Here is a 22,595-nt window from a genome sequence, read left to right on the forward strand (position 1 = left end):
CTCTCCCCCAACCTCTCCAACACAAGTCGTACCCCCAGAATAACAACTGGGTGTAGCTGGGTAGCGGACCTCTGCCCTGGCCACTACCGCCCCCCTCTTTTCTTTTTAGTTCGCTTTTTGAGTTAATAACCCAGTCCTCTTTTGGGACTGAAGGCTCTCTAGTATACAGGTTCGTTTAGGGATTCAAAACACCTGGATGTTTGTTGTTTTTCTCCAGGATGTAGGGTGGGGGTTTGTTGGGATATATTGTTGTACGTTTTATGTACCCTGTTCTGTCTCTTCTCTTTTCCTACCTTCTCTCGCCCTCCTTGCCCTCTGCCCGCCCCCCCCCGCCTCCCCCAGACGGTAATTACGGATACTACTACCTATCCTATACTCACTCATTAATCTATATCATATAAATGTCTATAATCAAACTGCTATCTTGGAATGTACGGGGCTTAGGATCCAAAATAAAAAGAACATTAGTAGCTAACTTCCTAAAACAACACTCACCCCACATATGTTTCCTGCAGGAAACGCATCTTACAGGAGGAAAAATACTAGCACTTAAAAAGCCCTGGGTAGCACACGCGTACCATGCTACATACTCCTCCTATTCCAGAGGAGTCTCAATACTCATCAGTAAAACCCTGCCTTTCCAGCTACACGAAATTAAACTAGACCCTGGTGGCAGATATATCGTCTTAAATGCCACTGTCGATCAAGTACAATTAACAATGGTGAACGTTTATTTACCGCCCCCTGCAGATATCTCTATTCTTGATAAAATAATCTCCATCACAGCACAAATGCCGTCTCAAAAACTCATTATATGTGGCGACTTTAACCTCATCCATGACCCTCTTATTGACAGACTCAAGCCCTCTAGCAAAGATACACTAGCACTGAAACACTGGCTAGATGCATACAATTTATCAGATGCCTGGAGACGAAAACACCCCAATACTAAAGCTTATTCCTGTCACTCAACCTCTCATGGCACCCTCTCCAGAATTGATTTGGCCCTTGTCTCAAACGAAATGCTCCCCCTGGTTCAAGCCTCTTCCTTCCTGCCCAGAGGTATATCTGACCATGCACCCTTAGAAGTAGTGTTCCACGGGAGTAAAAAACGAGGGGACAAAGTATGGAGAGTATCTCCGCATTGGATAGCTGACCCTACAATAGATGACATCATTAAGAGACGTATAAAACAGTACTGGGAGGAAAACAAAGGATCTACTTCCCCTCAAATGGTATGGGACGCTAATAAAGCAGTACTGAGGGGACACTATGCTGGAGCTATAAAACTCGCCAGAGAACAGGTGTATGCTTCAATACAATGGAGGGAAAAAATCGCCTCAGACCTGGAGGCAGAATTTATTAGCACCACAGACACTAATACCTATAAAAAATGGCAATCAGCACTACAAAACCTAGAACTCTATAGAATAGATGCTACCAAAAAGAGCTTACTAGACCTGAAACAAAAGGTATTTGAACATGGAGACCGCACCGGGAAGATGCTGGCCTGGCTTTCTAAAGACCTCCGTAATATTACTATAATTCCGCAAATATGCACTGAATCTCACAGTAATATCACTGATCCGGAAGAAATTAACAATACCTTTCTCCAGTTTTATTCTAAATTATACTCTAGCCGCCTCCAAAAATCCGCTGCAGCCCTAGAAAGCTACCTGGAAGCAATAGAGCTCCCTACACTAATAGCAGAGGACACTGAAGCACTAGAAGCTCCAGTCACCCTTGACGAAATTTTAGACGCCATTGGTAGTATGCAGACAGGTAAAACCCCAGGTCTTGACGGATTCCCCACGGAATTTTACAAACAATATCCCAACCTAATAGCCCCTAAATTAAAAACTACCCTTCAACAGTCTTTTGATAGGAACTCCCTGCCGCCCTCTATGACAGAAGCCCTAATAATAGTGATACCCAAACCAGGGAAAGATCCCAACAAATGCTCTTCCTACAGACCAATCTCCCTCCTAAACACTGACGCGAAAATACTGGACAAAATTCTAGCCACCAGACTAAACACATTTATTCTTAAGCTGATACATCATGATCAATCGGGCTTTATGCCCGGCAAGGGCACGGATATCAATATCCGCAGACTGCTGACCAATATTGTCGCCTCTCATTCTAATACGGGCCAGAGGGTAATAGCGTCATTAGACGCTGAAAAAGCATTCGACTCAGTTGAATGGGAATACCTGTGGGCGGTGCTACGTAAATTCGGATTTGGTAACAACTTTATCAAATGGATTCAACTACTTTACAAGTCCCCTAAAGCCAAAATTAAAACGGGAAACACAATTTCACAATTTTTCTGTTTGCAGAGAGGGACCAGGCAGGGCTGCCCCTTGTCACCAGGCCTATTTGCATTGGCCATGGAGCCCATTGCAGCTAAAATCAGACAATGCAACTCGGTACGGGGACTTCAGATTGGTAATCTACACGAAAAAATATCCCTATACGCAGACGACGTACTCCTTTATTTAAATGACCCCTTCTCCTCTCTGGATTCAGCTCTTCATCTATTCGAGGAATTTGGGGACATGTCAGGTATTAAAATTAACTGGGATAAATCACTATTGTTCCAAATAGACGCTAAACCCAATTTGCCCTCTAGACTTAACTCTCCACTGTTAATAGTGAACCAATTCAAATATCTGGGAATTCAAGTCACCAGTGACCTCACCTCATATCAGAAACTTAATATAGACCCGGTCATACGACAACTTGAAACCAGATGTGCAATATGGAATAAACTCCCGTTCTCACTGATAGGTAGGATCAACCTGCTCAAAATGATCTTTCTACCCAAATTTACATACCTCTTTCGTCAATGCCCTGTCTGGCTCCCTGCCGCTCTCTTTAAGAAAATAGATAAAACCATTCTTACCTTCATCTGGGCAGGCAAACAACCTAGATTAGCACTGGACGTACTACAGCTCCCTAAATCCAGGGGGGGGGTTGGCCTTACCGCACCTCCAAAAGTATTACTGGGCATCCCTTCTCGTTACCTTCAGATGGTGGTTTGCGCAAGAAAACACGAACCCAGCGGTGAATGTAGAGGCGGCAATATTGGGCTCCTACGAACAGCTCACAAACTTACCATACAGAGGCCCTAGAGCCAACCCCCAAACCACGCTCCCTATGACTACTTCATGGAAGGCTTGGAAAACAGCCAGGGCCTATTTTACAGTTCCAGGTACTATTTCCCCCTTCACACCTCTATGGGGCAACCCCTCTCTTCAGCACTTCACCACAATCCCCGACCCAATCCTATGGGCAGGATACGGAATAAAAAACATCTCCCACATACAACATGAAAAATCTATCCATACCTTCAATACACTCAAGACCCAATGCGACCTCCCAAACAAACACCTGTTCAGATATTTACAACTCCATCATGCCTACAGATCTCAATTTGGCTCCCAGCCACCTGATCTACAAACTGACAAGCTAGAAACACTTCTACTGACTAAAAATCTCCCTAAAACCCTTTCCTCCATCTACTCAATACTGTTAAATACTAATAACTATAGACTAGAAAAATGCTACCGTAAATGGAAGACAGATATCCCCTCCCTTAGTGAAAAGGAATGGGATATAATTCTGGAAGAATTTCCCGCAACAGTGATATCTGCGAATGATGATCTAATCCAAATAAAATTCCTTCATAGGATATACCTTACCCCCTCACGACTCAATAGAATGAACTCCACCCACTCGGATAAATGCTGGAGATGTGTAATTCACAAAGGAGACTTTATACATATATTTTGGTCCTGCCCAAAAATCATTCCTTTTTGGGAGAACATACTCTCAATAATTAATACTTTGCTGGAGACAGCCCTCCCTTTGGATATAGGCCTATTACTCCTGGGCAAACTGGAAGCGGTTAATGTCTCGAAACACAAGCAACTATTGCTCAAAATGCTGTGCTTTCAAGCAAGAAAAGAGATTTTAAAATTCTGGAAAAAGGCCTCTGTCCCAACTGTGGGTACCTGGGCCAAATCAATCAACTCTGCCCTACCACTGTATAGAACTACTTACCTAAACAGGAAAAGCCCCAAAAAATTCAATAAGATTTGGGGTATCTGGGAAAGCAGGATCTTAGATCCCACGAGTGACAAATTTATTCCTATTACAGACTAAAAGGATACTGAAATATCAGCGGTGGGGCGGGTGGTGGGCTGGGGGCGGTCGGGCAAGCCTTTCTTCTTTTCCTTCTTCTTTCTTCTCTCTTTCTTCATGGACCAAACGCATGTGGAAAATCCTCAATCAAGATCACTTCTTTACTTCCCTTCTCAGTGCGATTTGATCCCTCCATCAATGGATAACCATACTTACACTGATTTACCAAGAACGTATTAACATGATCCCTGTTGCCTGATTACACTGCTGTACTGTCACATAATGCACATATGTAAAAGCTATGTAACTATATCTCCTATTGTGGGGGAGATTGTACTTGCACTGTCTGCTTCCTTCCTTTTGTTATGTAAATGTTGGAAAAACAATAAAAAATTAACTGTTAAAAAAAAAAAAAAAAAACTGAGTGACTGCAACAACAGTAGGTGTTTGTTGCACATAGTGCTTGATTTACACTCTAGACTGCTGCAAACCCCGCCCTCTAAAGGTAGAGGTCATAGGTGCGTTTCAGCTGAGCTATTAATGCTTAAAGGGAACCTTAACTGAGAGGGATATATAAACAATACCGGTTGCCTGGCAGTCCTGCTGATCACTTTGGGGAAGTAGTGGCTGAATCACACACCTGAAACAAGCATGCAGCTAATCCAGTCTGACTTCAGTCAGAGCACCTGATCTGCATGCTTGTTCAGGGGCTGTGGCTAAAAGTATTAGAGACACAGGATCAGCAGGAGAGTCAGGCAACTGGTATTATTTTAAAAGGAAAAATCCATATCCTTCTCAGTTTAGGTTCCCTTTAAGAAGGCTGCCAAAAAAAAATAGATAATTTAGGAGGCTTCAGAGTCTCTTTAATGGCAGGGTTCTCAAACTTTGCACAGTTGGTCGCTGGGTGACTGGGATTAATATTCAGTAAAGTGGGTGGAGCCTATAAAAGCCAATCAAAATTCACCTATTGAAGGGGAATGTTTAACCACTTGACGACCAGGGGATTTTTCAGAGATCGGTGCTGCGTGGGCTCTACAGCCCGCAGCACCGATCAGGAGTGCAGCAGAGCGATCAGACTAGCCCCCTTTTTTCCCCACTAGGGGGATGTCCTGCTGGGGGGGTCTGATCGCCGCCAGCTGCATTTGCTTAGCGGGGGGCTCTTCAAAGCCCCCCTCCGCAGCGTTCTCCGCCGTCTCGCCCGCTCCCTCCCTCTCCCTTCCCCTCTGAGTGGCGCAGGACGGATATCCGTCCTGCGCCTGATAGGATAGGCTTCTGCCTATCAGATGCCGGCGATCCCCGGCCAATCAGAGGCCGGGGATCACCGATCTACGTCACGGCGCTGCCATATGATGTAAACAGTGGGGATTTCTTCCCCCCTGTTTACATTTTGCCGGCGAGCCGCGATCGGCGGCTCTCCGGCTGTTCACGGAGACACCCTCCATGAACTGACATGTTTCCATGGAAACCCTCAGACAACCAGTTTACGCCAATCGGCGTTAGCTGGTCGTCAAGAGGTTAATTGCTGCCATTAATGGCACAAGCCTCAAACCTGGTACAGTTGGTCATTGGGTGACTGGGGTTCAAATTCAGAAAAGGGGGTGGAGCCACATCCCCATAATCTGTCTGCTAGCAATATGTTTTGGTCTCCTCCGCTCACTCCTGCATACAGGCAGAGCAGGATCATCCACAAGACAACCTAAGCATGTGCCTGGGGCCTAGTAGGGCCCCATTCCTTCTTAATCCATTTCTGCATACAGGCTTCTCATGAAGTCCTCCCCTCCCATAATCTCTCTGCTAGCACTTCATTAACCTTCCCTGCTATTACCCATGGCACTGTTTGAAATTATAAATGCTAGCACCTTAGGAGCTTAGGAAGGTTTGACATTCGTAGCGTTGCTGAATCCAATTAAAAAAACAACACTTTTTGTGGTCTGGGTAAAAGGTCAACAGCAATAATAATAATAATAATAGCTTACCTTCTGCAACCTGATCCAGCAGGACGGTGACTTTCTTATCCTCCAATAAACGCTTCTTCAAAAACTTCATAAATATGCCATTAGCTAGGTCAGAATGTTGGATTTCAAAGGCTTCGGCCCCTTGGCACCTGTAGGAAGCAGACAGGATGAGAGGACAGGAGGTCAGACTGTATAAGCAGTCAGCTGACAGATGACAGTAACAGCAGCAAATTGCTAATGACCTTCTCGAAGTTTGTGCGCTGGACTTCAAGATTTGCCGCCCCCCAGCCAGCTCATCTTGTATTCTGTGAGCATGTCCCTCAGGCCCAATTAATAAAATGTTGGCAGTTTCAAGCTGAAAATCCCAGGACAGAGAGCCCCATGGGATCCTCTGTGAGTTCAAGAGGAGAATTCCCCAAAGAGGCAGATTATGGTTCGATTGCCATGATGAAAGAACATTCAGAGGGCAAACCGCTATTTTAGCTTATGGAAGAACTCTGATAAATGCTGTTTGCACTTATTTATTTATGTATTGTATTTATAAAGCGCCAATATATTATGCAGCGCTGGACATAAGTTAAGTTAGAGACAATATTTAGGGGTGACATACAGCAATAAGACAATACAGGAATACAAGGAAGCCAGATCACACAGCACAGTATGAGTACAAGGTAATGCTTAGTCAGTCACTGGATGGGGGCATGGAGATTAGGCAAGTCGAGTTCACTTAAAGTGGACCCAAATTAAAAATACAAGATTTCAGAAATAAAATCTATTTTCTAACTTATAATAATAAATAGCAGCCTTTTTTCAGCTGCATGATGACAAATATAAAATATTTTACATTTATTGAAGGACCCCTCCCTTCCTTTCATATTGCCGGGACAACATCCGGCAGACTGGTGGAGAAGATAAAAAACAAAACACAGGCTGCTACTGATGATGTCACAGGAGAGGTGAACTCAGCTTGTGTGAGATTTCACATAGACGACACCCCTGGGAGGGAGGGTAGCTGATGACAAATACACCCATGATCTAAAACCTCAAACTAAGCTCAGAAGTAATGGCTGCCACCTGTATAACCCTAGTTATGAAAAGAAAAGGGTGAAAAGCATGCACTGAAATGCTCATAGGTTTGAAGGTGTGTTTATTTATCTTTGTATGTGTCAGAGTGGTGCAACTAAATATTTTGAATTAAAAAAATGTTTGGTTTGGGTCCGCTTTAAGAGTTCACTCAGATCCATAGGATGGGTGTACGGTAATGGAGGTGCGTGAACAGGTAGGAGACACAAGGAGAGGGACCCTGACGAAAGGCTTACAATCCAAAAGGAGAGGTAGGGACACGAAAGGTAAGGGACCAGAGTTCAGCTGCGGGTTTAGAGCACCAGTGAGGGGGGTAGGCCAGAGTGAAAAGGTGCATATTGTGGGCCTTCTTGAAGATGTTGAAAGATGGGGGGATGTAGTGAGTTCCTTAGTGTTGGAGCAGCTCTTGAGAAGTCCTGGAGGCGTGCATGTAACTGGGTGATGCAGGGGGCGGTTAGGGGAAGTTCATTGGCAGAGTGGACTGAGCGGCTTGGTGTGTACCTCTGAGTAAGATCGGAAATGTAGGTTGGACAGGTTTTGTGGACAGATTTGTAGGCCAGACACAGGATCTTGAATCTGATTCTGGACTGGATAGGAAGCCAGTGGAGGGATTCACAGAAGGGAGCCACCGTGGTGGAGCGATGGGAGGAGTGGATAATTCTGGCTGCCGCATTCATGATGGACTGCAGCGGGGCAATTTGGGTCATAGGGAGACCAGACAGAAGGGCATTGCAGTACAGTAGTTACAGAGTACAACATTCTAGTCTAATGACTTTGAGGAAGTCCACACACATTTTTGGCACAGCTCAAATTAATTGATGGGACTGAATCAGGAAGGGTGTGGCTCATCAAGGAGAACATATTTCTCTGTATACCCTAAAGACTGGCATGGAAGTGGCCTTCGAGGACTGGAGTTCCACACCTGCAAAAGCTACAGGTTAGGGATGATCATAATCAGCTAAGTACAATTACGCAAAATTTTGCATACATTTCTGCAATTACACCCATACGTAATTACGATTTGTAAATGGATTTAATTTGTGTAATTTATTTTGAATTTTATGTAATTTTTTGCGTAATTTCATTTTTGTTAAAAAAAAAAAGTAAGCTGTCATTTTTCTAAGTTTGAAACCTTTTTTCTCTTGCATTTTTTAAAATCAATTTTCCCCAAAAACTACAATGTCTTTTTGAAAATTTCTTCTCTGAACTACAACTACTTTATTACTTACTGAGCAAAGAAGAACTGGGCGCTCTTACTTCATGACCCCCATCTCAGGCACATGGTGATAGTACATATGATGAGGTCATAGGGTACAGGCAGGTACAGGTGATAGAACAGGTATAGGACCTGTTCTAATGTGGTCGGGATTACTGCAATATATATACATTAGGGTCTGCACTCCCATATAAATCGATTATCAAGCAGAGAAAACTACAAATGTTCATTCAGGGTGCAATGTTGTAAAAAATACCTCAAAAATACAAAAAGAACATGCACACCAGCCAATAATTGATTTCAAATGCAATGCTTATTATTAAAGTGAAAAAACTTGTAGACCCCGATAAACGGGCAGGATACAAACATATACATTATAGCACAATTTTAGCTGAACAACAAGCAGTTAAACAATGTTACAATATCCTGACAATACAGAGATGGAGGAAAGTCTCAGTTGCCCGGGATTACTGCAGCCTTTTCTAGTTGCACTGTCTCTGTATTATATCGAATCTTCTTTTCTCTGTCAAGCTTTGTCCACCCAGGGAGGAATGGGCTGCCTCTGTTGTAATGAATACAAGTTATGCACGCCCCCTGCAGGCTCTGTGTGCTTTGTTTACTACTCACTCTCTGCTCTCAGTTTCAGCTTGTCTGTGATGCAGTTTGTGAGGCTGAGGGTGGAGGGACCTGCCTGTCACATGCTGAGAAACTGTGAGAATCCCAGACTGCAGTGCAGATAATTCACTATGTAATAAAAACTTGTAGTATACTGTAACATGATATATATATATATATACAGTGTATATATATATATATATATATATATATATGTACATACATACATATACATACACACATATTAGTGTATTTGCGTGTGTGTGTGTATGTGTATATATATATATCACACAAACATCACTTCCTGGTTAGCAGCCATGTTTTTTTGTTTGTAACCACTACCTAAAACTGGCGATTGTAAGCCAGGATTGCGGCAGAAACGGCAAAGAGGAATCCAGGAGATCACAGTGACTCGCTTAGTATGTTTTTTATTGTACAAATCGCACAGTACAGATTCTCTTTGAACAAATCAGGCTTGCATTCTATGAACGTTTCACAGCCTTCAGTGTTAGAATTCTTAAGAATAACACTGTTCAGTTGCAGAACGCATCATGTGTGGAACTGAGATGTGAAAGTGACAATAGCAAAAAAAGTAGAAGCTCTTATTTCCTCTATTCTATGAAAAAACATTGTCTTGAATTTTTTGGTTTTGCCATCTTACTGCAGACAATGGTTACTTCTCCTTCCTTACTTTCTGTCTAAGAACCAGTCTTCTCTAAGGAAGATCTACATATAAACATCACCCACAGTCTGGAGTACGCAACTCAGTAAAGGGGGCCATACACAAGTAAATAGCCATCAGATCGACCATCTGATAGATCCCTCTCTGATCAAATATGACCAGAGAGATCTACTTCCGGCCTACATAATGCAGACAGATTTCCAATAGATCTCAGCATGAAGTCAGTAATCGCCCTCGTGGCACCGCCTCCTGCCCCCACCCCCTATGTAATGCCCCCCCCCCCAGGCCCGTGGTAAGTGTGGAAGCATGTGTCTCCTTCTCTCCATTGCCAGGGGCACTTTCACTTCATGACTCCCATCTCAGACACGTGGTGATAGTACATATGATGAGGTCATGGGGTACAGGCAGGTACACAGGCCTGTATTTCCGGGAAGGCCAGAAAGGCCATGGCCTAGGGCGATAAAATTAGATAAGATAAGAAGGGAGGCATGACTTGGAGAGAGAAGAGGTCATATGTCAAAGTAAATAATCTCTTCTGGTCCCGTAGAGCAACCAGTCAGCGCCCTGCTCTGCACTAATAGATAAATTTCACAGTTCCCCAATCCATGCAAATTACAGGAATTATTTGTTGAATGGGGGACAGAGCACAGAATGGGGGACAACTGAAATGAGCGCATTCAAACCATTGATCGCTAGTCAGAGTGTTGGGCAGAATGTTTTTTGGCTGTGGTGGGGGGGCAGTTGGTGACAGCAGGCCTAGGGCACTGGAAAGTACAAATCCGGCCCTACAGGTACAGGTACAGATGATAGATAGAAGACGGTAGAGGATGTAAGCGCTGGATAAGTGGGCTGCTTACACACTTACCACGGGCCTCAGGGGGGGGGGATGGGGGGAGAGTCAGATACATTACATGGGGGAGGCTGGTGGGGTCCATCGATCATTGGAATATTGAATGCCGTCGCCCTGCAAATCCGACTGAGCCCTTTCAAGAGAGATCTTTCCAGCATGCTGGACCGATCTTTGCAATCGATCTGGTTGAAAATCAATCAAAGGGATTGATCGGGCAGTCATGCTGCGGCTTCGATCTTTGCCAGATTCGACCATTGTGATCAAGTCGGTCGGATATTGATGCCACATATCTAGTAATGTATGGGCACCTTAACTATTATTATCATCATCATAAACTGTCTGGTCACCTTGCAGTATGGATGCAATTCAACCAATGGCAACCCTGCCCACCTACCTGCTATTAGCTAGATTAGAATTGTGCATATGAGTTGATGCAGAATTGTGAACATTTCTTAGGCAAAATTAGAGAGGAAATTTAGCGAAAAGAGGGAAAAAAATAAATCAATACATTGCAAAGTGAGACAGAAAGTCGCGCTGTGACCCGGAATAGGAAACCTGCAGGTCTTCTCTGCACATGCGCAGGCTTCCTGGCTTCTTCCCCCTCCCTCTGCTGCGCATCATATGGCAGTTCACGTGCGGAGGGGTGGAGGAAGCCAGGAAACCTGTGCATGTGCAGAGGGGACCCGCAGGTTTCCTATTCCAGGTTACAGCGCAACTTACAGCAGAGTTGCCGGATCCACTGTAATGGATTGGGGCCAGCACGGGAGCAGAAGCGTTTACCTTAAGGGGCCGTTAAGTGTCTCCTCTTTACCAAATAGCCTTGGGTATACTTCTATGCATACCCACTCAGGGTCCCTTTAACCTCCTTGCCGGTTATCCCGAGCTCAGCTCGGGGTAACCTGTGCAGGAGGATTTCTCAGGCCCCGCTGGGCCGATTTGCATAATTTTTTTTTATTGCACGTGATGTAGCTAGCACTTTGCTAGCTGCGTGCATACTACGATCACCGCCGATTCGTCGCTACCCGCCGCGCCGCCCCCCCTCCAGACCCCTTGCGCAGCCTGGCCAATCAATGCCAGGCAGCGCTGAGGGGTGGATCGGGATACCCTCTGACGTCGGTGACATCATCCCGCCCTGTCGCCATGGCGACTGAGGAAGCCCAGCAGGAAATCCCGTTCTGAACGGGATTTCCTGCTTACTGTGTGGGTGAGTGGGGGGATGCCGCTGCTCAGCGGCTATCATGTAGCGAGCCCCGGGCTCGCTTCATGATTTAAAAAAAAAAAAAAAAAGTGCTGCGCTGCCCCCTTGCCGGCGGGAATTGGCAAGGGGGTTAAGTAGCTTCAAAATGAACCAGTTGAATGACACCACGGTGAAATTCAATTGGTTCATTTTCAAGCTGCATAAATGTGCATAATTCTGCACCAGCTGGAATTATTTCACTACTTATCTCATGTGACATTAAATAAGAGAGGGCAGGACTTACGTAGCATAACCGAAGACAATGTTGGCCGTCACTTTCAGGTTTTCAGGAATCAGGATGGTTTGGTCATAGTCATTCCTGTAGGCAGACATGCATTAAGAGATGAGGCACAAGCAGTCTTGGAATGCTGTTGAGCTAATGCACAGTTTAATAACATACATACTACATGTAGCAGCAGATTGTCGTTGTCCACAGAGTTTTCGGGCGACAAGGACATGTGACTGCTGAAGTGACCGGAAGCCTTCTTAAAATCACCCAGAGCAGTATAAACTAAGCAGTATGCAATATGATGATAAGCTAAGTGATCAGATTTATCTTTTACGCAGAGATATGCCTTGGAGGCAGGGCCGGATTTAGGCCAAGGCCTAGGGCACCAAAGGAGCAAGGGCACCAAAGCAGCAGGCTAAACTGGTGCAGCATTTGCAAGCTTGCAAATGCTGCAATGAAGAAAGATCAGGCTAGCTCATGACTGCGGTACTTTGCTGCTAGCCGTCTGTGCAGCAGCCACCTAGCTCTCTATGCACATTTGCATTGTGGCCGGCGGCTATGGACTTGGGCAGCATTGGAGACGGAAAGGAAGAGGAAGCTTCTGTGCTGCAGATGAGTGGATAAAACAGAAAGGACCGGCACCGCTGTCTTGTATCAAAGCTCTTTTAATAGCACCAAAGTGGCAGCAGTGACAGACTGCTGTTTCGGTTTACACCTTTATCAAACTGCTCAAAGCCATTGTGGCTTTGAGCAGTTTGATAAAGGTGTAAACCGAAACAGCAGTCTGTCACTGCTGCCACTTTGGTGCTATTTAAAAAGAGCTTTGATACAAGACAGCGGTGCCGGTCCTTTCTGTTTTATCTGGACTGCACTTCCCAGTAGGCACTGGGGAGAGACCTTGTGCACGCTGCATACTCTTTTGGAAATGGTGCTCCCTCTCTTTTGTTTATCTGCAGATGAGCGGAGAAATGAGTGACACTGATGGCTGCTGCAGTGTGAAGGTGAGCTGGCTACCTATACTAAAATGGGGGGGGGGGGGGGAATTAAGGGAGTCATCTGACTACCTATACTAGAGGGAAAGGGGAGGGGTCATCTCACTACCTATACTGAAGGATGGCGGCTGGTGACAGTGGCCTAGGGCGGCAAAGAGTACAAATCCGGCCCTGCTTGGAGGGTGATATGCAAAGTACAGTTGCCACGAGTTTCAGCAGGAAGACACCCTAGACTTTTCACTGAATTAGCATACACCAAACAGTGACCTCTAGTGTTAGGAGGTCCAGGGGCTAGAATACTAACCTTTCTTTAGAGAAGGAAAGGTGGTCTACCTAAAGTTGGCCACCTCTGCAAAGTGTTGTGACTCAATTATTACTAGGGAGATTAGAGATGCTTTAGATTAACTCACTGTGGTATATCTAATTTTACTACCAGATGTATGTGCCAACAATTGGAACCAGTTTTGTCCAAACAGGCTGAAACTCTGTTACTATACCACTTATATTTATGAATATGGTATATGATAAGTATTCGAGGTAAATATAGAACGTGAACAATATGTGAATTGGGGAGTTCCCTTCTCTCTGTTCCTGTTTAAAAAAAAAAAAGTTGGCCACCTCTGAAGAAGCAACTGTCACGACACATGTGAGGTGCACTGGTAACAGACAATGGCCTCAATTCACTAAGATCATGCTGGAGATAATAAGGCAAGAGAAAACTTACCTCCACACAGTGAGAGAGTTATCTTATCTCTTCATTCCTTAAAGTGATCCTTAAGTAAAATGGAAAAAATGAGATTTACTCACCTGGGGCTTCCCTCATCCCCCAGCAGCCGATCGGTGCCCTCGCAGCTCCGCTCCGATGTCCCAGGACCCGCCGGCGAGCACTTCCGGTTCGGCCGTCACCGGCCGACAGGCATGGGAACGCGAGTGATTGTTCGCGTTCCCAGCCTGTATATCGCCCCCTATGCTGCTATTGCGGCTAGGAGGTCGCAATAGCAGCATAGGGGGCGATATACAGGCTGGGAACGCGAACAATCACTCGCGTTCCCATGCCTGTCGGCCGGTGACGGCCAAACCGGAAGTGCTCGCCGGCGGGTCCTGGGACATCGGAGCGGAGCTGCGAGGGCACCGATCGGCTGCTGGGGGCTGAGGGAAGCCCCAGGTGAGTAAATCTCATTTTTTCCATTTGACTTAAGGTTCACTTTAAGTTATCCCCTCTGTAGTTAATTTACCTCCTCTGTAGTTAATTTACCTCCTCTGTAGTTAATTTACCTCCTCTGTAGTTATTTTCACATGCAGTTAATAAACAGCCTGTCTTTAACTCTGGAGTTATTTTAAGGATTGGAGAGTTAACTTAAAGACAGAAGAGTTAACTTTAGGTTTGCCTGAGGTAAAATGTTTCCTGAATACTACATGCCTTATCACCATGGTAACAACTCTAGAAGAGTTATTAAAGACAGGAGATAATCTTAGTGAATTGAGGCCAATGGCAGGGACAGGCATTTGTGGTACAATTTGGATTCTGGAGTAAGCATACCTGATTTACTGTGTATTATACACAGATATTGAGAGGTGTCCGTTATATTTTTTTGGTTGGTTTAGGCTCTGCAGTAACTTGCATTTATCTGCTGGGTCTTATTGAGTCACTCCCGGAACCCCGTGTCTGCCAGCTTCCAGTACAAAGCCCAGTCCCCTTTGCAAAAAAACGGCATGGAACTTTCTCTATCTGAGATAGAGGAAGTGCCACGGAAGTGCCCAATCCGGTGCGAGCCATCGCAAAGTCAACAGCACGTTACTGTGGGACTTCCACGGTGATGCAGCGGTGGCAGATGTAATGTAAGTGAATGGGCGATGCAGGAATTTTAAACATGTTGGCGGTGTGGCGCGCATGCGTGGAATAATGGGAATACGACGGGGAAAGCTGGGAATCGTACTTCCTGTCCAGCTGGGGGTACGTCACTGGGTGAGGGGTGTTCTGGGGGGGGGGGGGGGGGGCACTATGCAAATAACCCTGTCTACGCACTCTGCTGCAGAGTCATATGATTGACATTTTGTGCGTTGCGATAAGACTGGGGCGGGGCATCGTACAGCATATGCACAGACCAGGTGTAAAACTGCCCTTAACCACTTCGGGACCACAGTCTTTTCGCCCCTTAAGGACCAGAGCCTTTTTCTCCATTCAGACCACTGCAGCTTTCACGGTTTATTGCTCGGTCATAAAACCTACCACCTAAATGAATTTTACCTCCTTTTCTTGTCACTAATACAGCTTTCTTTTGATGCTATTTGATTGCTGCTGCGAGTTTTACTTTTTATTATATTCATCAAAAAAGACATGAATTTTGTCAAAAAAATGACTTTTTTAACTTTCTGTGCTGACATTTTTCAAATAAAGTAAAATTTCCTATACATTTGAGCGCGAAAGTTATTCTGCTACATGTCTTTGATAAAAAAAAAAACATTCAGTGTATATTTATTGGATTGGGTAAAAGTTATAGCGTTTACAAACTATGGTGCCAAAAGTGAATTTTCCCATTTTCAAGCATCTCTGACTTTTCTGCGCACCTGTCATGTTTCATGAGGGGCTAAAATTCCAGGATAGTACAAATACCCCCCAAATGACCCCATTTTGGAAAGAAGACATCCCAAAGTATTCAGTGAGAGGCATGGTGAGTTCATAGAAGATTTTATTTTTTGTCACAAGTTAGCGGAAAATGACAGTTTGTGACAAAAAAAAAAAAAAAAAAAAGTTTCCATTTCTTCTAACTTGCGACAAAAAAAAATGAAATCTGCCACGGACTCACTATGCTCCTCTCTGAATACCTTGAAGTGTCTACTTTCCAGAATGGGGTCATTTGTGGGGTGTGTTTACTGTCCTGGCATTTGGGGGGTGCCTAATTGTAAGCACCCCTGTAAAGCCTAAAGATGCTCATTGGACTTTGGGCCCCTTAGCGCAGTTAGGCCGCAAAAAAGTGCCACACATGTGGTATTGCCGTACTCAGGAAAAGTAGTATAATGTGTTTTGGGGTGTATTTTTACACATACACATGCTGGGTGGGAGAAATATCTCCGTAAATGACAATTTTTTTATTTTTTTTACACACAATTGTCTATTTATAGAGATATTTCTCCCACTCAGCATGGGTATGTGGAAAAATACACCCCAAAACACATTATACTACTTCTCCTGAGTACGGCGATACCACATGTGTGGCACTTTTTTGCACCCTAACTGCGCTAAGGGGCCCAAAGTCCAATGAGTACCTTTAGGATTTCACAGGTCATTTTGAGAAATTTCGTTTCAAGACTACTCCTCACGGTTTAGGGCCCCTAAAATGCCAGGACAGTATAGGAACCCCACAAATTACCCCATTTTAGAAAGAAGACACCCCAAGGTATTCCGTTAGATGTATGGTGAGTTCATAGAAGATTTTTTTTTTTTGTCACAAGTTAGCGGAAATTGATTGTAATTGTTTTTTTTCACAAAGTGTCATTTTCCGCTAACTTGTGACAAAAAATAAAATCTTCTATGAACTCGCCATTCTCCTAACGGAATACCTTGGGGTGTCTTCTTTCTAAAATGGAGTCATTTGTGGGGTTCCTATACTGCCCTGGCATTTTAGGGGCCCTAAACCGTGAGGAGTAGTCTTGAAACCAAATGTGGCAAAATGACCTGTGAAATCCTAAAGGTACTCATTGGACTTTGGGCCCCTTAGCGCACTTAGGGTGCAAAAAAGTGCCACACATGTGGTACCGCCGTACTCAGGAGAAGTAGTATAATGTGTTTTGGGGTGTATTTTTACACATACCCATGCTGGGTGGGAGAAATATCTCTGTAAATGACAATTATTTGATTTTTTTTACACACAATTGTCCATTTACAGAGAGATTTCTCCCACCCAGCATGGGTATGTATAAAAATACACCCCAAAACACATTATACTACTTCTTCTGAGTACGGCGATACCACATGTGTGACACTTTTTTGCAACCTAGGTGCGCTAAGGGGCCTAACGTCCTATTCACAGGTCATTTTGAGGCATTTGGATTCTAGACTACTCCTCACGGTTTAGGGCCCCTAAAATGCCAGGGCAGTATAGGAACCCCACAAGTGACCCCATTTTAGAAAGAAGACACCCCAAGGTATTCTGTTAGGAGTATGGTGAGTTCATAGAAGATTTTTTTTTTGTCACAAGTTAGCGGAAAATGACACTTTGTGAAAAAAAAAACAATACATATCAATTTCCGCTAACTTGTGACAAAAAATAAAATCTTCTATGAACTCATCATACACCTAAAAGAATACCTTGGGGTGTCTTCTTTCTAAAATGGGGTCACTTGTGGGGTTCCTATACTGCCCTGGCATTTTACGGGCCCAAAACTGTGAGTAGTCTGGAAACCAAATTTCTCAAAATGACTGTTCAGGGGTATAAGCATCTGCAAATTTTGATGACAGGTGGTCTATGAGGGGGCAAATTTTGTGGAATCGGTCATAAGCAGGGTGGCCTCTTAGATGACAGGATGTATTGGGCCTGATCTGATGGATAGGAGTGCTAGGGGGGTGACAGGAGGTGATTGATGGGTGTCTCAGGGGGCGGTTAGAGGGGAAAATAGATGCAATCAATGCACTGGGGAGGTGATCGGAAGGGGGTCTGAGGGGGATCTGAGGGTTTGGCCGAGTGATCAGGAGCCCACACGGGGCAAATTAGGGCCTGATCTGATGGGTAGGTGTGCTAGGGGGTGACAGGAGGTGATTGATGGGTGTCTCAAGGTGTGATTAGAGGGGGGAAATAGATGCAAGCAATGCACTGGCGAGGTGATCAGGGCTGGGGTCTGAGGGCGTTCTGAGGTGTGGGCGGGTGATTGGGTGCCCGCAAGGGGCAGATTAGGGTCTAATCTGATGGGTAACAGTGACAGGTGGTGATAGGGGGTGATTGATGGGTAATTAGTGGGTGTTTAGAGGAGAGAATAGATGTAAACAATGGATTTGGGAGGTGATCTGATGTCGGATCTGCGGGCGATCTATTGGTGTGGGTGGGTGATCAGATTGCCCGCAAGGGGCAGGTTAGGGGCTGATTGATGGGTGGCAGTGACAGGGGGTGATTGATGGGTGGCAGTGACAGGGGGTGATTGATGGGTGATTGACAGGTAATCAGTGGGTTATTACAGGGGAGAACAGATGTAAATATTGCACGGGCGAATTGATAAGGGGGGGGTCTGAGGGCAATCTGAGCGTGTGGGCAGGTGATTGGGTGCCCGCAAGGGGCAGATTAGGGTCTAATCTGATGGGTAACAGTGACAGGTGGTGATAGGGGGTGATTGATGGGTAATTAGTGGGTGTTTAGAGGAGAGAATAGATGTAAACAATGGATTTGGGAGGTGATCTGATGTCGGATCTGCGGGCGATCTATTGGTGTGGGTGGGTGATCAGATTGCCCGCAAGGGGCAGGTTAGGGGCTGATTGATGGGTGGCAGTGACAGGGGGTGATTGATGGGTGGCAGTGACAGGGGGTGATTGATGGGTGATTGACAGGTAATCAGTGGGTTATTACAGGGGAGAACAGATGTAAATATTGCACGGGCGAATTGATAAGGGGGGGGTCTGAGGGCAATCTGAGCGTGTGGGCAGGTGATTGGGTGCCCGCAAGGGGCAGATTAGGGTCTAATCTGATGGGTAACAGTGACAGGTGGTGATAGGGGGTGATTGATGGGTAATTAGTGGGTGTTTAGAGGAGAGAATAGATGTAAACAATGGATTTGGGAGGTGATCTGATGTCGGATCTGCGGGCGATCTATTGGTGTGGGGGGGTGATCAGATTGCCCGCAAGGGGCAGATCAGGGGCTGATTGATGGGTGGCAGTGACAGGGGGTGATTGACGGGTGATTGACAGGTGATTGACAGGTGATTGACAGGTGATTGACAGGTGATCAGGGGGGATAGATGCATACAGTACACGGGGGGGGGGGGGGTCTGGGGGGGGTCTGGGGAGAATCTGAGGGGTGGGGGGGTGATCAGGAGGGAGTAGGGGGCAGATTAGGGACTTAAAAAAAAAATAGCGTTGACAGATAGTGACAGGGAGTGATTGATGGGTGATTAGGAGGGTGACTGGGTGCAAACAGTGGTCTGGGGGGTGGGCAGGGGGGGGTCTGAGGGGTGCTGTGGGCGATCAGGGGGCAGGGGGGGGGGAAATCAGTGTGTTTGGTGCAGACTAGGGTGGCTGCAGCCTGCCCTGGTGGTCCCTCGGACACTGGGACCACCAGGGCAGGAGGCAGCCAGTATAATAGGCTTTGTATACATTACAAAGCCTATTATACACTGTTGCAGCGGCGATCCGGATGCCAGTAACCCGCCGGCGCTTCCGAACGGCCGGCGGGTTACGGCGAACGGGGGGCGGAGCCAGTCCCCGGCGGCTGATCGCGTCACGAATGACGCGATCGCCGCATAGCCACTCCCGCAGCCGCCCCCGCCGATGGGCGTATTGCGGTCGTTTGGGCCCAGACTTTGCCGCCGCCCATCGGCTGGGGGCGGTCGTTATGTGGTTAAAGACGAAAAAAAAACCCCTCTGCAGTATACTTACCTCGGGAGGGGGAAGACTCAGGGTCCCAATGAGGCCACCCTATCCTCTGTAGCTTGGGAGAATCCAGCGCTGGCTCCCCCGAAACCTCGACAAGCGGTGCAATATTTACCTACCGCGATCCAGTGCAGGTTCAGTAGCGGCTCTTCCTTCGGGTTAAGGTGGAAATAGCGAGTCCTTTGTGCCAGTGCAGTAGAGCGGATACGATCGGGCTCGGCTATTTCCACCTTAGCCCAAACGAAGAGCCGGTACTGCGCATGCGCTGGATGGCAGTAGGTAAATATGAACTTCGCCGCTGTTCGGGGTGTCGCAGCGCTGGATTGCCGGGACGGAGGAGGACGGGGTAAGAATCCCCCAGAGGGTTTTTTGTTACAAGTTTTCTTTAAAGAGAACCCAAGGCGGTTCGTGGGGGGGGGGGGGGGGGCGATGGGACACAGAGGCATGTTATCTGCCTCATAACATACTTCTGTGTCCTCCCACCGCTGCCGCTCCCCCACCTCTCTGCACGCTGCAAGAGACGCACAGTCTCTCATTCCAGTATGTGAAAGTGGGCCAGTGCGGCCCACAGGAGCGGCGTTTTTTCCGGGTCCTTGATCCGCTCAGTCCCCCGGATCAGGTAGCCTACATTTTTGTTTTTTTTTACTCCATGAACCCATCCCGGGCTCTCTTTAAGCATGACTGTTCTTCAATAGAAATGTGCAGTGTATTTCAGGGATTCCCGTCTGCCACGTTCTGCGAGGAATGACTTTTCTCACCTCTTCCGACACATGTCCAGCAGGAATACGTTCAGCCCGGTCTCTTTCTCTTGCATCTTCTTCAGTATACTCTGCACACACAGACAGTTAGAGGAGCCATAAGGCTTTGGAGCATCAATCGGAACCATAAAACTGTTTCCAAAGTTTTCATAGCCGTGGCCAGCGTAGTACAGCAAGCCTGAAAAATAAACCGAATCATGATACGCTGATTTGTGTAACAAACGTAATACAAATGGCGTTTACTCTGCTGTACAAATAATCCACTACACAAATCCTTCCCTCTGGCTAGATGAATGCTTGCATTAGACGTCAGTGTTTCCAGGTTGTCACTGTCAGCGGGAGAGCGGCCATGAAAAAGCGGCAAACATGCGAACACTGGGGGTTTATTACTTGCATTCACACAAGCATTACTTGCAGCGCCTGTTGCTCGTCTTGTGAGCATCCCATAATAATTTCCCTCTGTTTAGGAGAACTCATGGAGAAGCATGTGATCAGCTTGGCCAGGCGATAGATATGTAAGTCTCTGATCTGCTAGTCATGATCGTGCTTAAAGGAAAACTTAAGTCAAAAAAAAAAAATGACATTTACTCACCTGGGGCATCCCTCAGCACCCCGAAGCTGGATGGTGCCCTCGCAGCCCCGCTCCGATCGTCCTGTCCCCGCCGGCGGCTACTTCCGGTTCGGCGACAGCCGCCGACAGGCTGGGAACGCGGCTGATTTTCCGCGTTCCCAGCCGCTGCTATCACCCTCTATGCTGCTATAGCGTCTATATATACGCTATAGCAGCATAGAGGGTGATAGCAGCGGCTGGGAACGCGGAAAATCAGCCGCGTTCCCAGCCTGTCGGCGGCTGTCGCCGAACCGGAAGTAGCCGCCGGCGGGGACAGGACGATCGGAGCGGGGCTGCGAGGGCACCATCCAGCTTCGGGGTGCTGAGGGATGCCCCAGGTGAGTAAATGTCATTTTTTTTATTTGACTTAAGTTTTCCTTTAAGCAGGATGTGATCACTGCAAATCGGAGCTTTGCAAATAAATGTGTCAGGGCAGCCTTAGGGTATGTGTCGCCGCTCGCCGCCCCGCTCTGTCTCCGCGCTGTGTATAGTTAGAGCAGGGCTACAAGAAAATGGCCGCCGATGTCCAGAAGTCTGGACCTAGGCGGCCATTTTTTGTATTCCTGCTTTAACCATTTCAGCCACGCGGACGTTAGCTTCACGTCCGCAGCTGCAGGTGCTAGAGCCGCAGGGACGCGCTAGTCACGTCCCTGCAGTTTGGGGGGGTCTGCTGGCTATCCTGCAGGCAGATGCCCGCAATCGCGCTGCTGCTGCTAGCAGGGAGGATTGGCTGCAGGGGACAAAAGTCCCCAGTCCCAATCCGAGCATGTCCGCCGAGAATAAACACTGTTTTTGTTCAAAAACAGTGTTTATTCTGTAAATGGAGCCGGCGTCGTTTCCGCCGCTCGATCGTTAAATTTATGAATGGAAGCAATGTTTCCATTCATTATCTCCCCACCGCCGCTGTGATCGGAGGCTTCCGATGGAAGCCTACGTCACTTACACTTGTTACAATACATTGTATCCTATGTAGCGTAATTGTACGCTACATAGAATTTTGCTCAGCAGGGACATCTTGTGGCCAAATAGTAAAATACACCTACTGACTATAGGGGAAAAAAATAATAATATCTATGTCAAGAGGGCATGTTATTATTAAATAATGGGCTCAAAATTAGTGATGGATGTAAAACTGAAAAAATGCACCTTTATTTCTAAATAAAATATTTTCACCATACATTGTACAAGGGATATAATTTTAACGTTGCAATAACCGGGACAAATGGGCAAATAAAATGTGTGGATTTTAATTACGGTAGCATGTATTATTTTTATAATAGCCGAAAACTGAAAAATAATGATTTTTTTTTTCATTTTTTTTGTATTATTCCTGTCAAAATGCATTTAGAATAAAATAATTTGTAACATAATATACCACCTAAAGAAAGCCTAATTGGTGGCGGAAAAAACAAGGTATAGATCATTTATTTGTGATAAGTAGTGATAAAGTTATTAGGGAATGAAAGGGAGGAGCGCTGAAAGGGGAAAATTCCTCTCGTGACTCGTCCATAAGATGAAAAATACCCACGGGCTGAAGAGAATAAGGGAGACAGTGCTGGAACGCATGGAGCTGGTGAGTGAGCCACTGCCAGCACATGCTATGGGGGCCACCTATAGCTGGCTACCTACACTGGGGGCATCCATGCT

The 22,595-nt window shown here is 46.1% G+C and overlaps 1 protein-coding gene across 3 annotated transcripts in view; it reads right to left on the reverse strand.

Annotated features, from left to right (window-relative positions):
* The window catches only part of MALT1 (MALT1 paracaspase), a 368,173-nt gene that overhangs the window by 14,378 nt on the left and 331,200 nt on the right, over positions 1-22,595 (reverse strand). For all 3 annotated transcript variants that reach the window (XM_068251272.1, XM_068251271.1, XM_068251270.1), the window contains 3 exons: positions 20,339-20,516; positions 12,029-12,103; positions 6,123-6,250 (listed from right to left, as the gene is read on the reverse strand). In XM_068251272.1, the coding sequence (XP_068107373.1) occupies positions 6,123-6,250; positions 12,029-12,103; positions 20,339-20,516 (381 nt within the window). The remainder of the gene's footprint in view (positions 1-6,122; positions 6,251-12,028; positions 12,104-20,338; positions 20,517-22,595) is intronic.

The sequence above is a fragment of the Hyperolius riggenbachi genome, chromosome 1 (assembly GCF_040937935.1).
Source record: "Hyperolius riggenbachi isolate aHypRig1 chromosome 1, aHypRig1.pri, whole genome shotgun sequence".
In the NCBI taxonomy this organism is placed as follows: Eukaryota; Metazoa; Chordata; class Amphibia; order Anura; family Hyperoliidae; genus Hyperolius; species Hyperolius riggenbachi.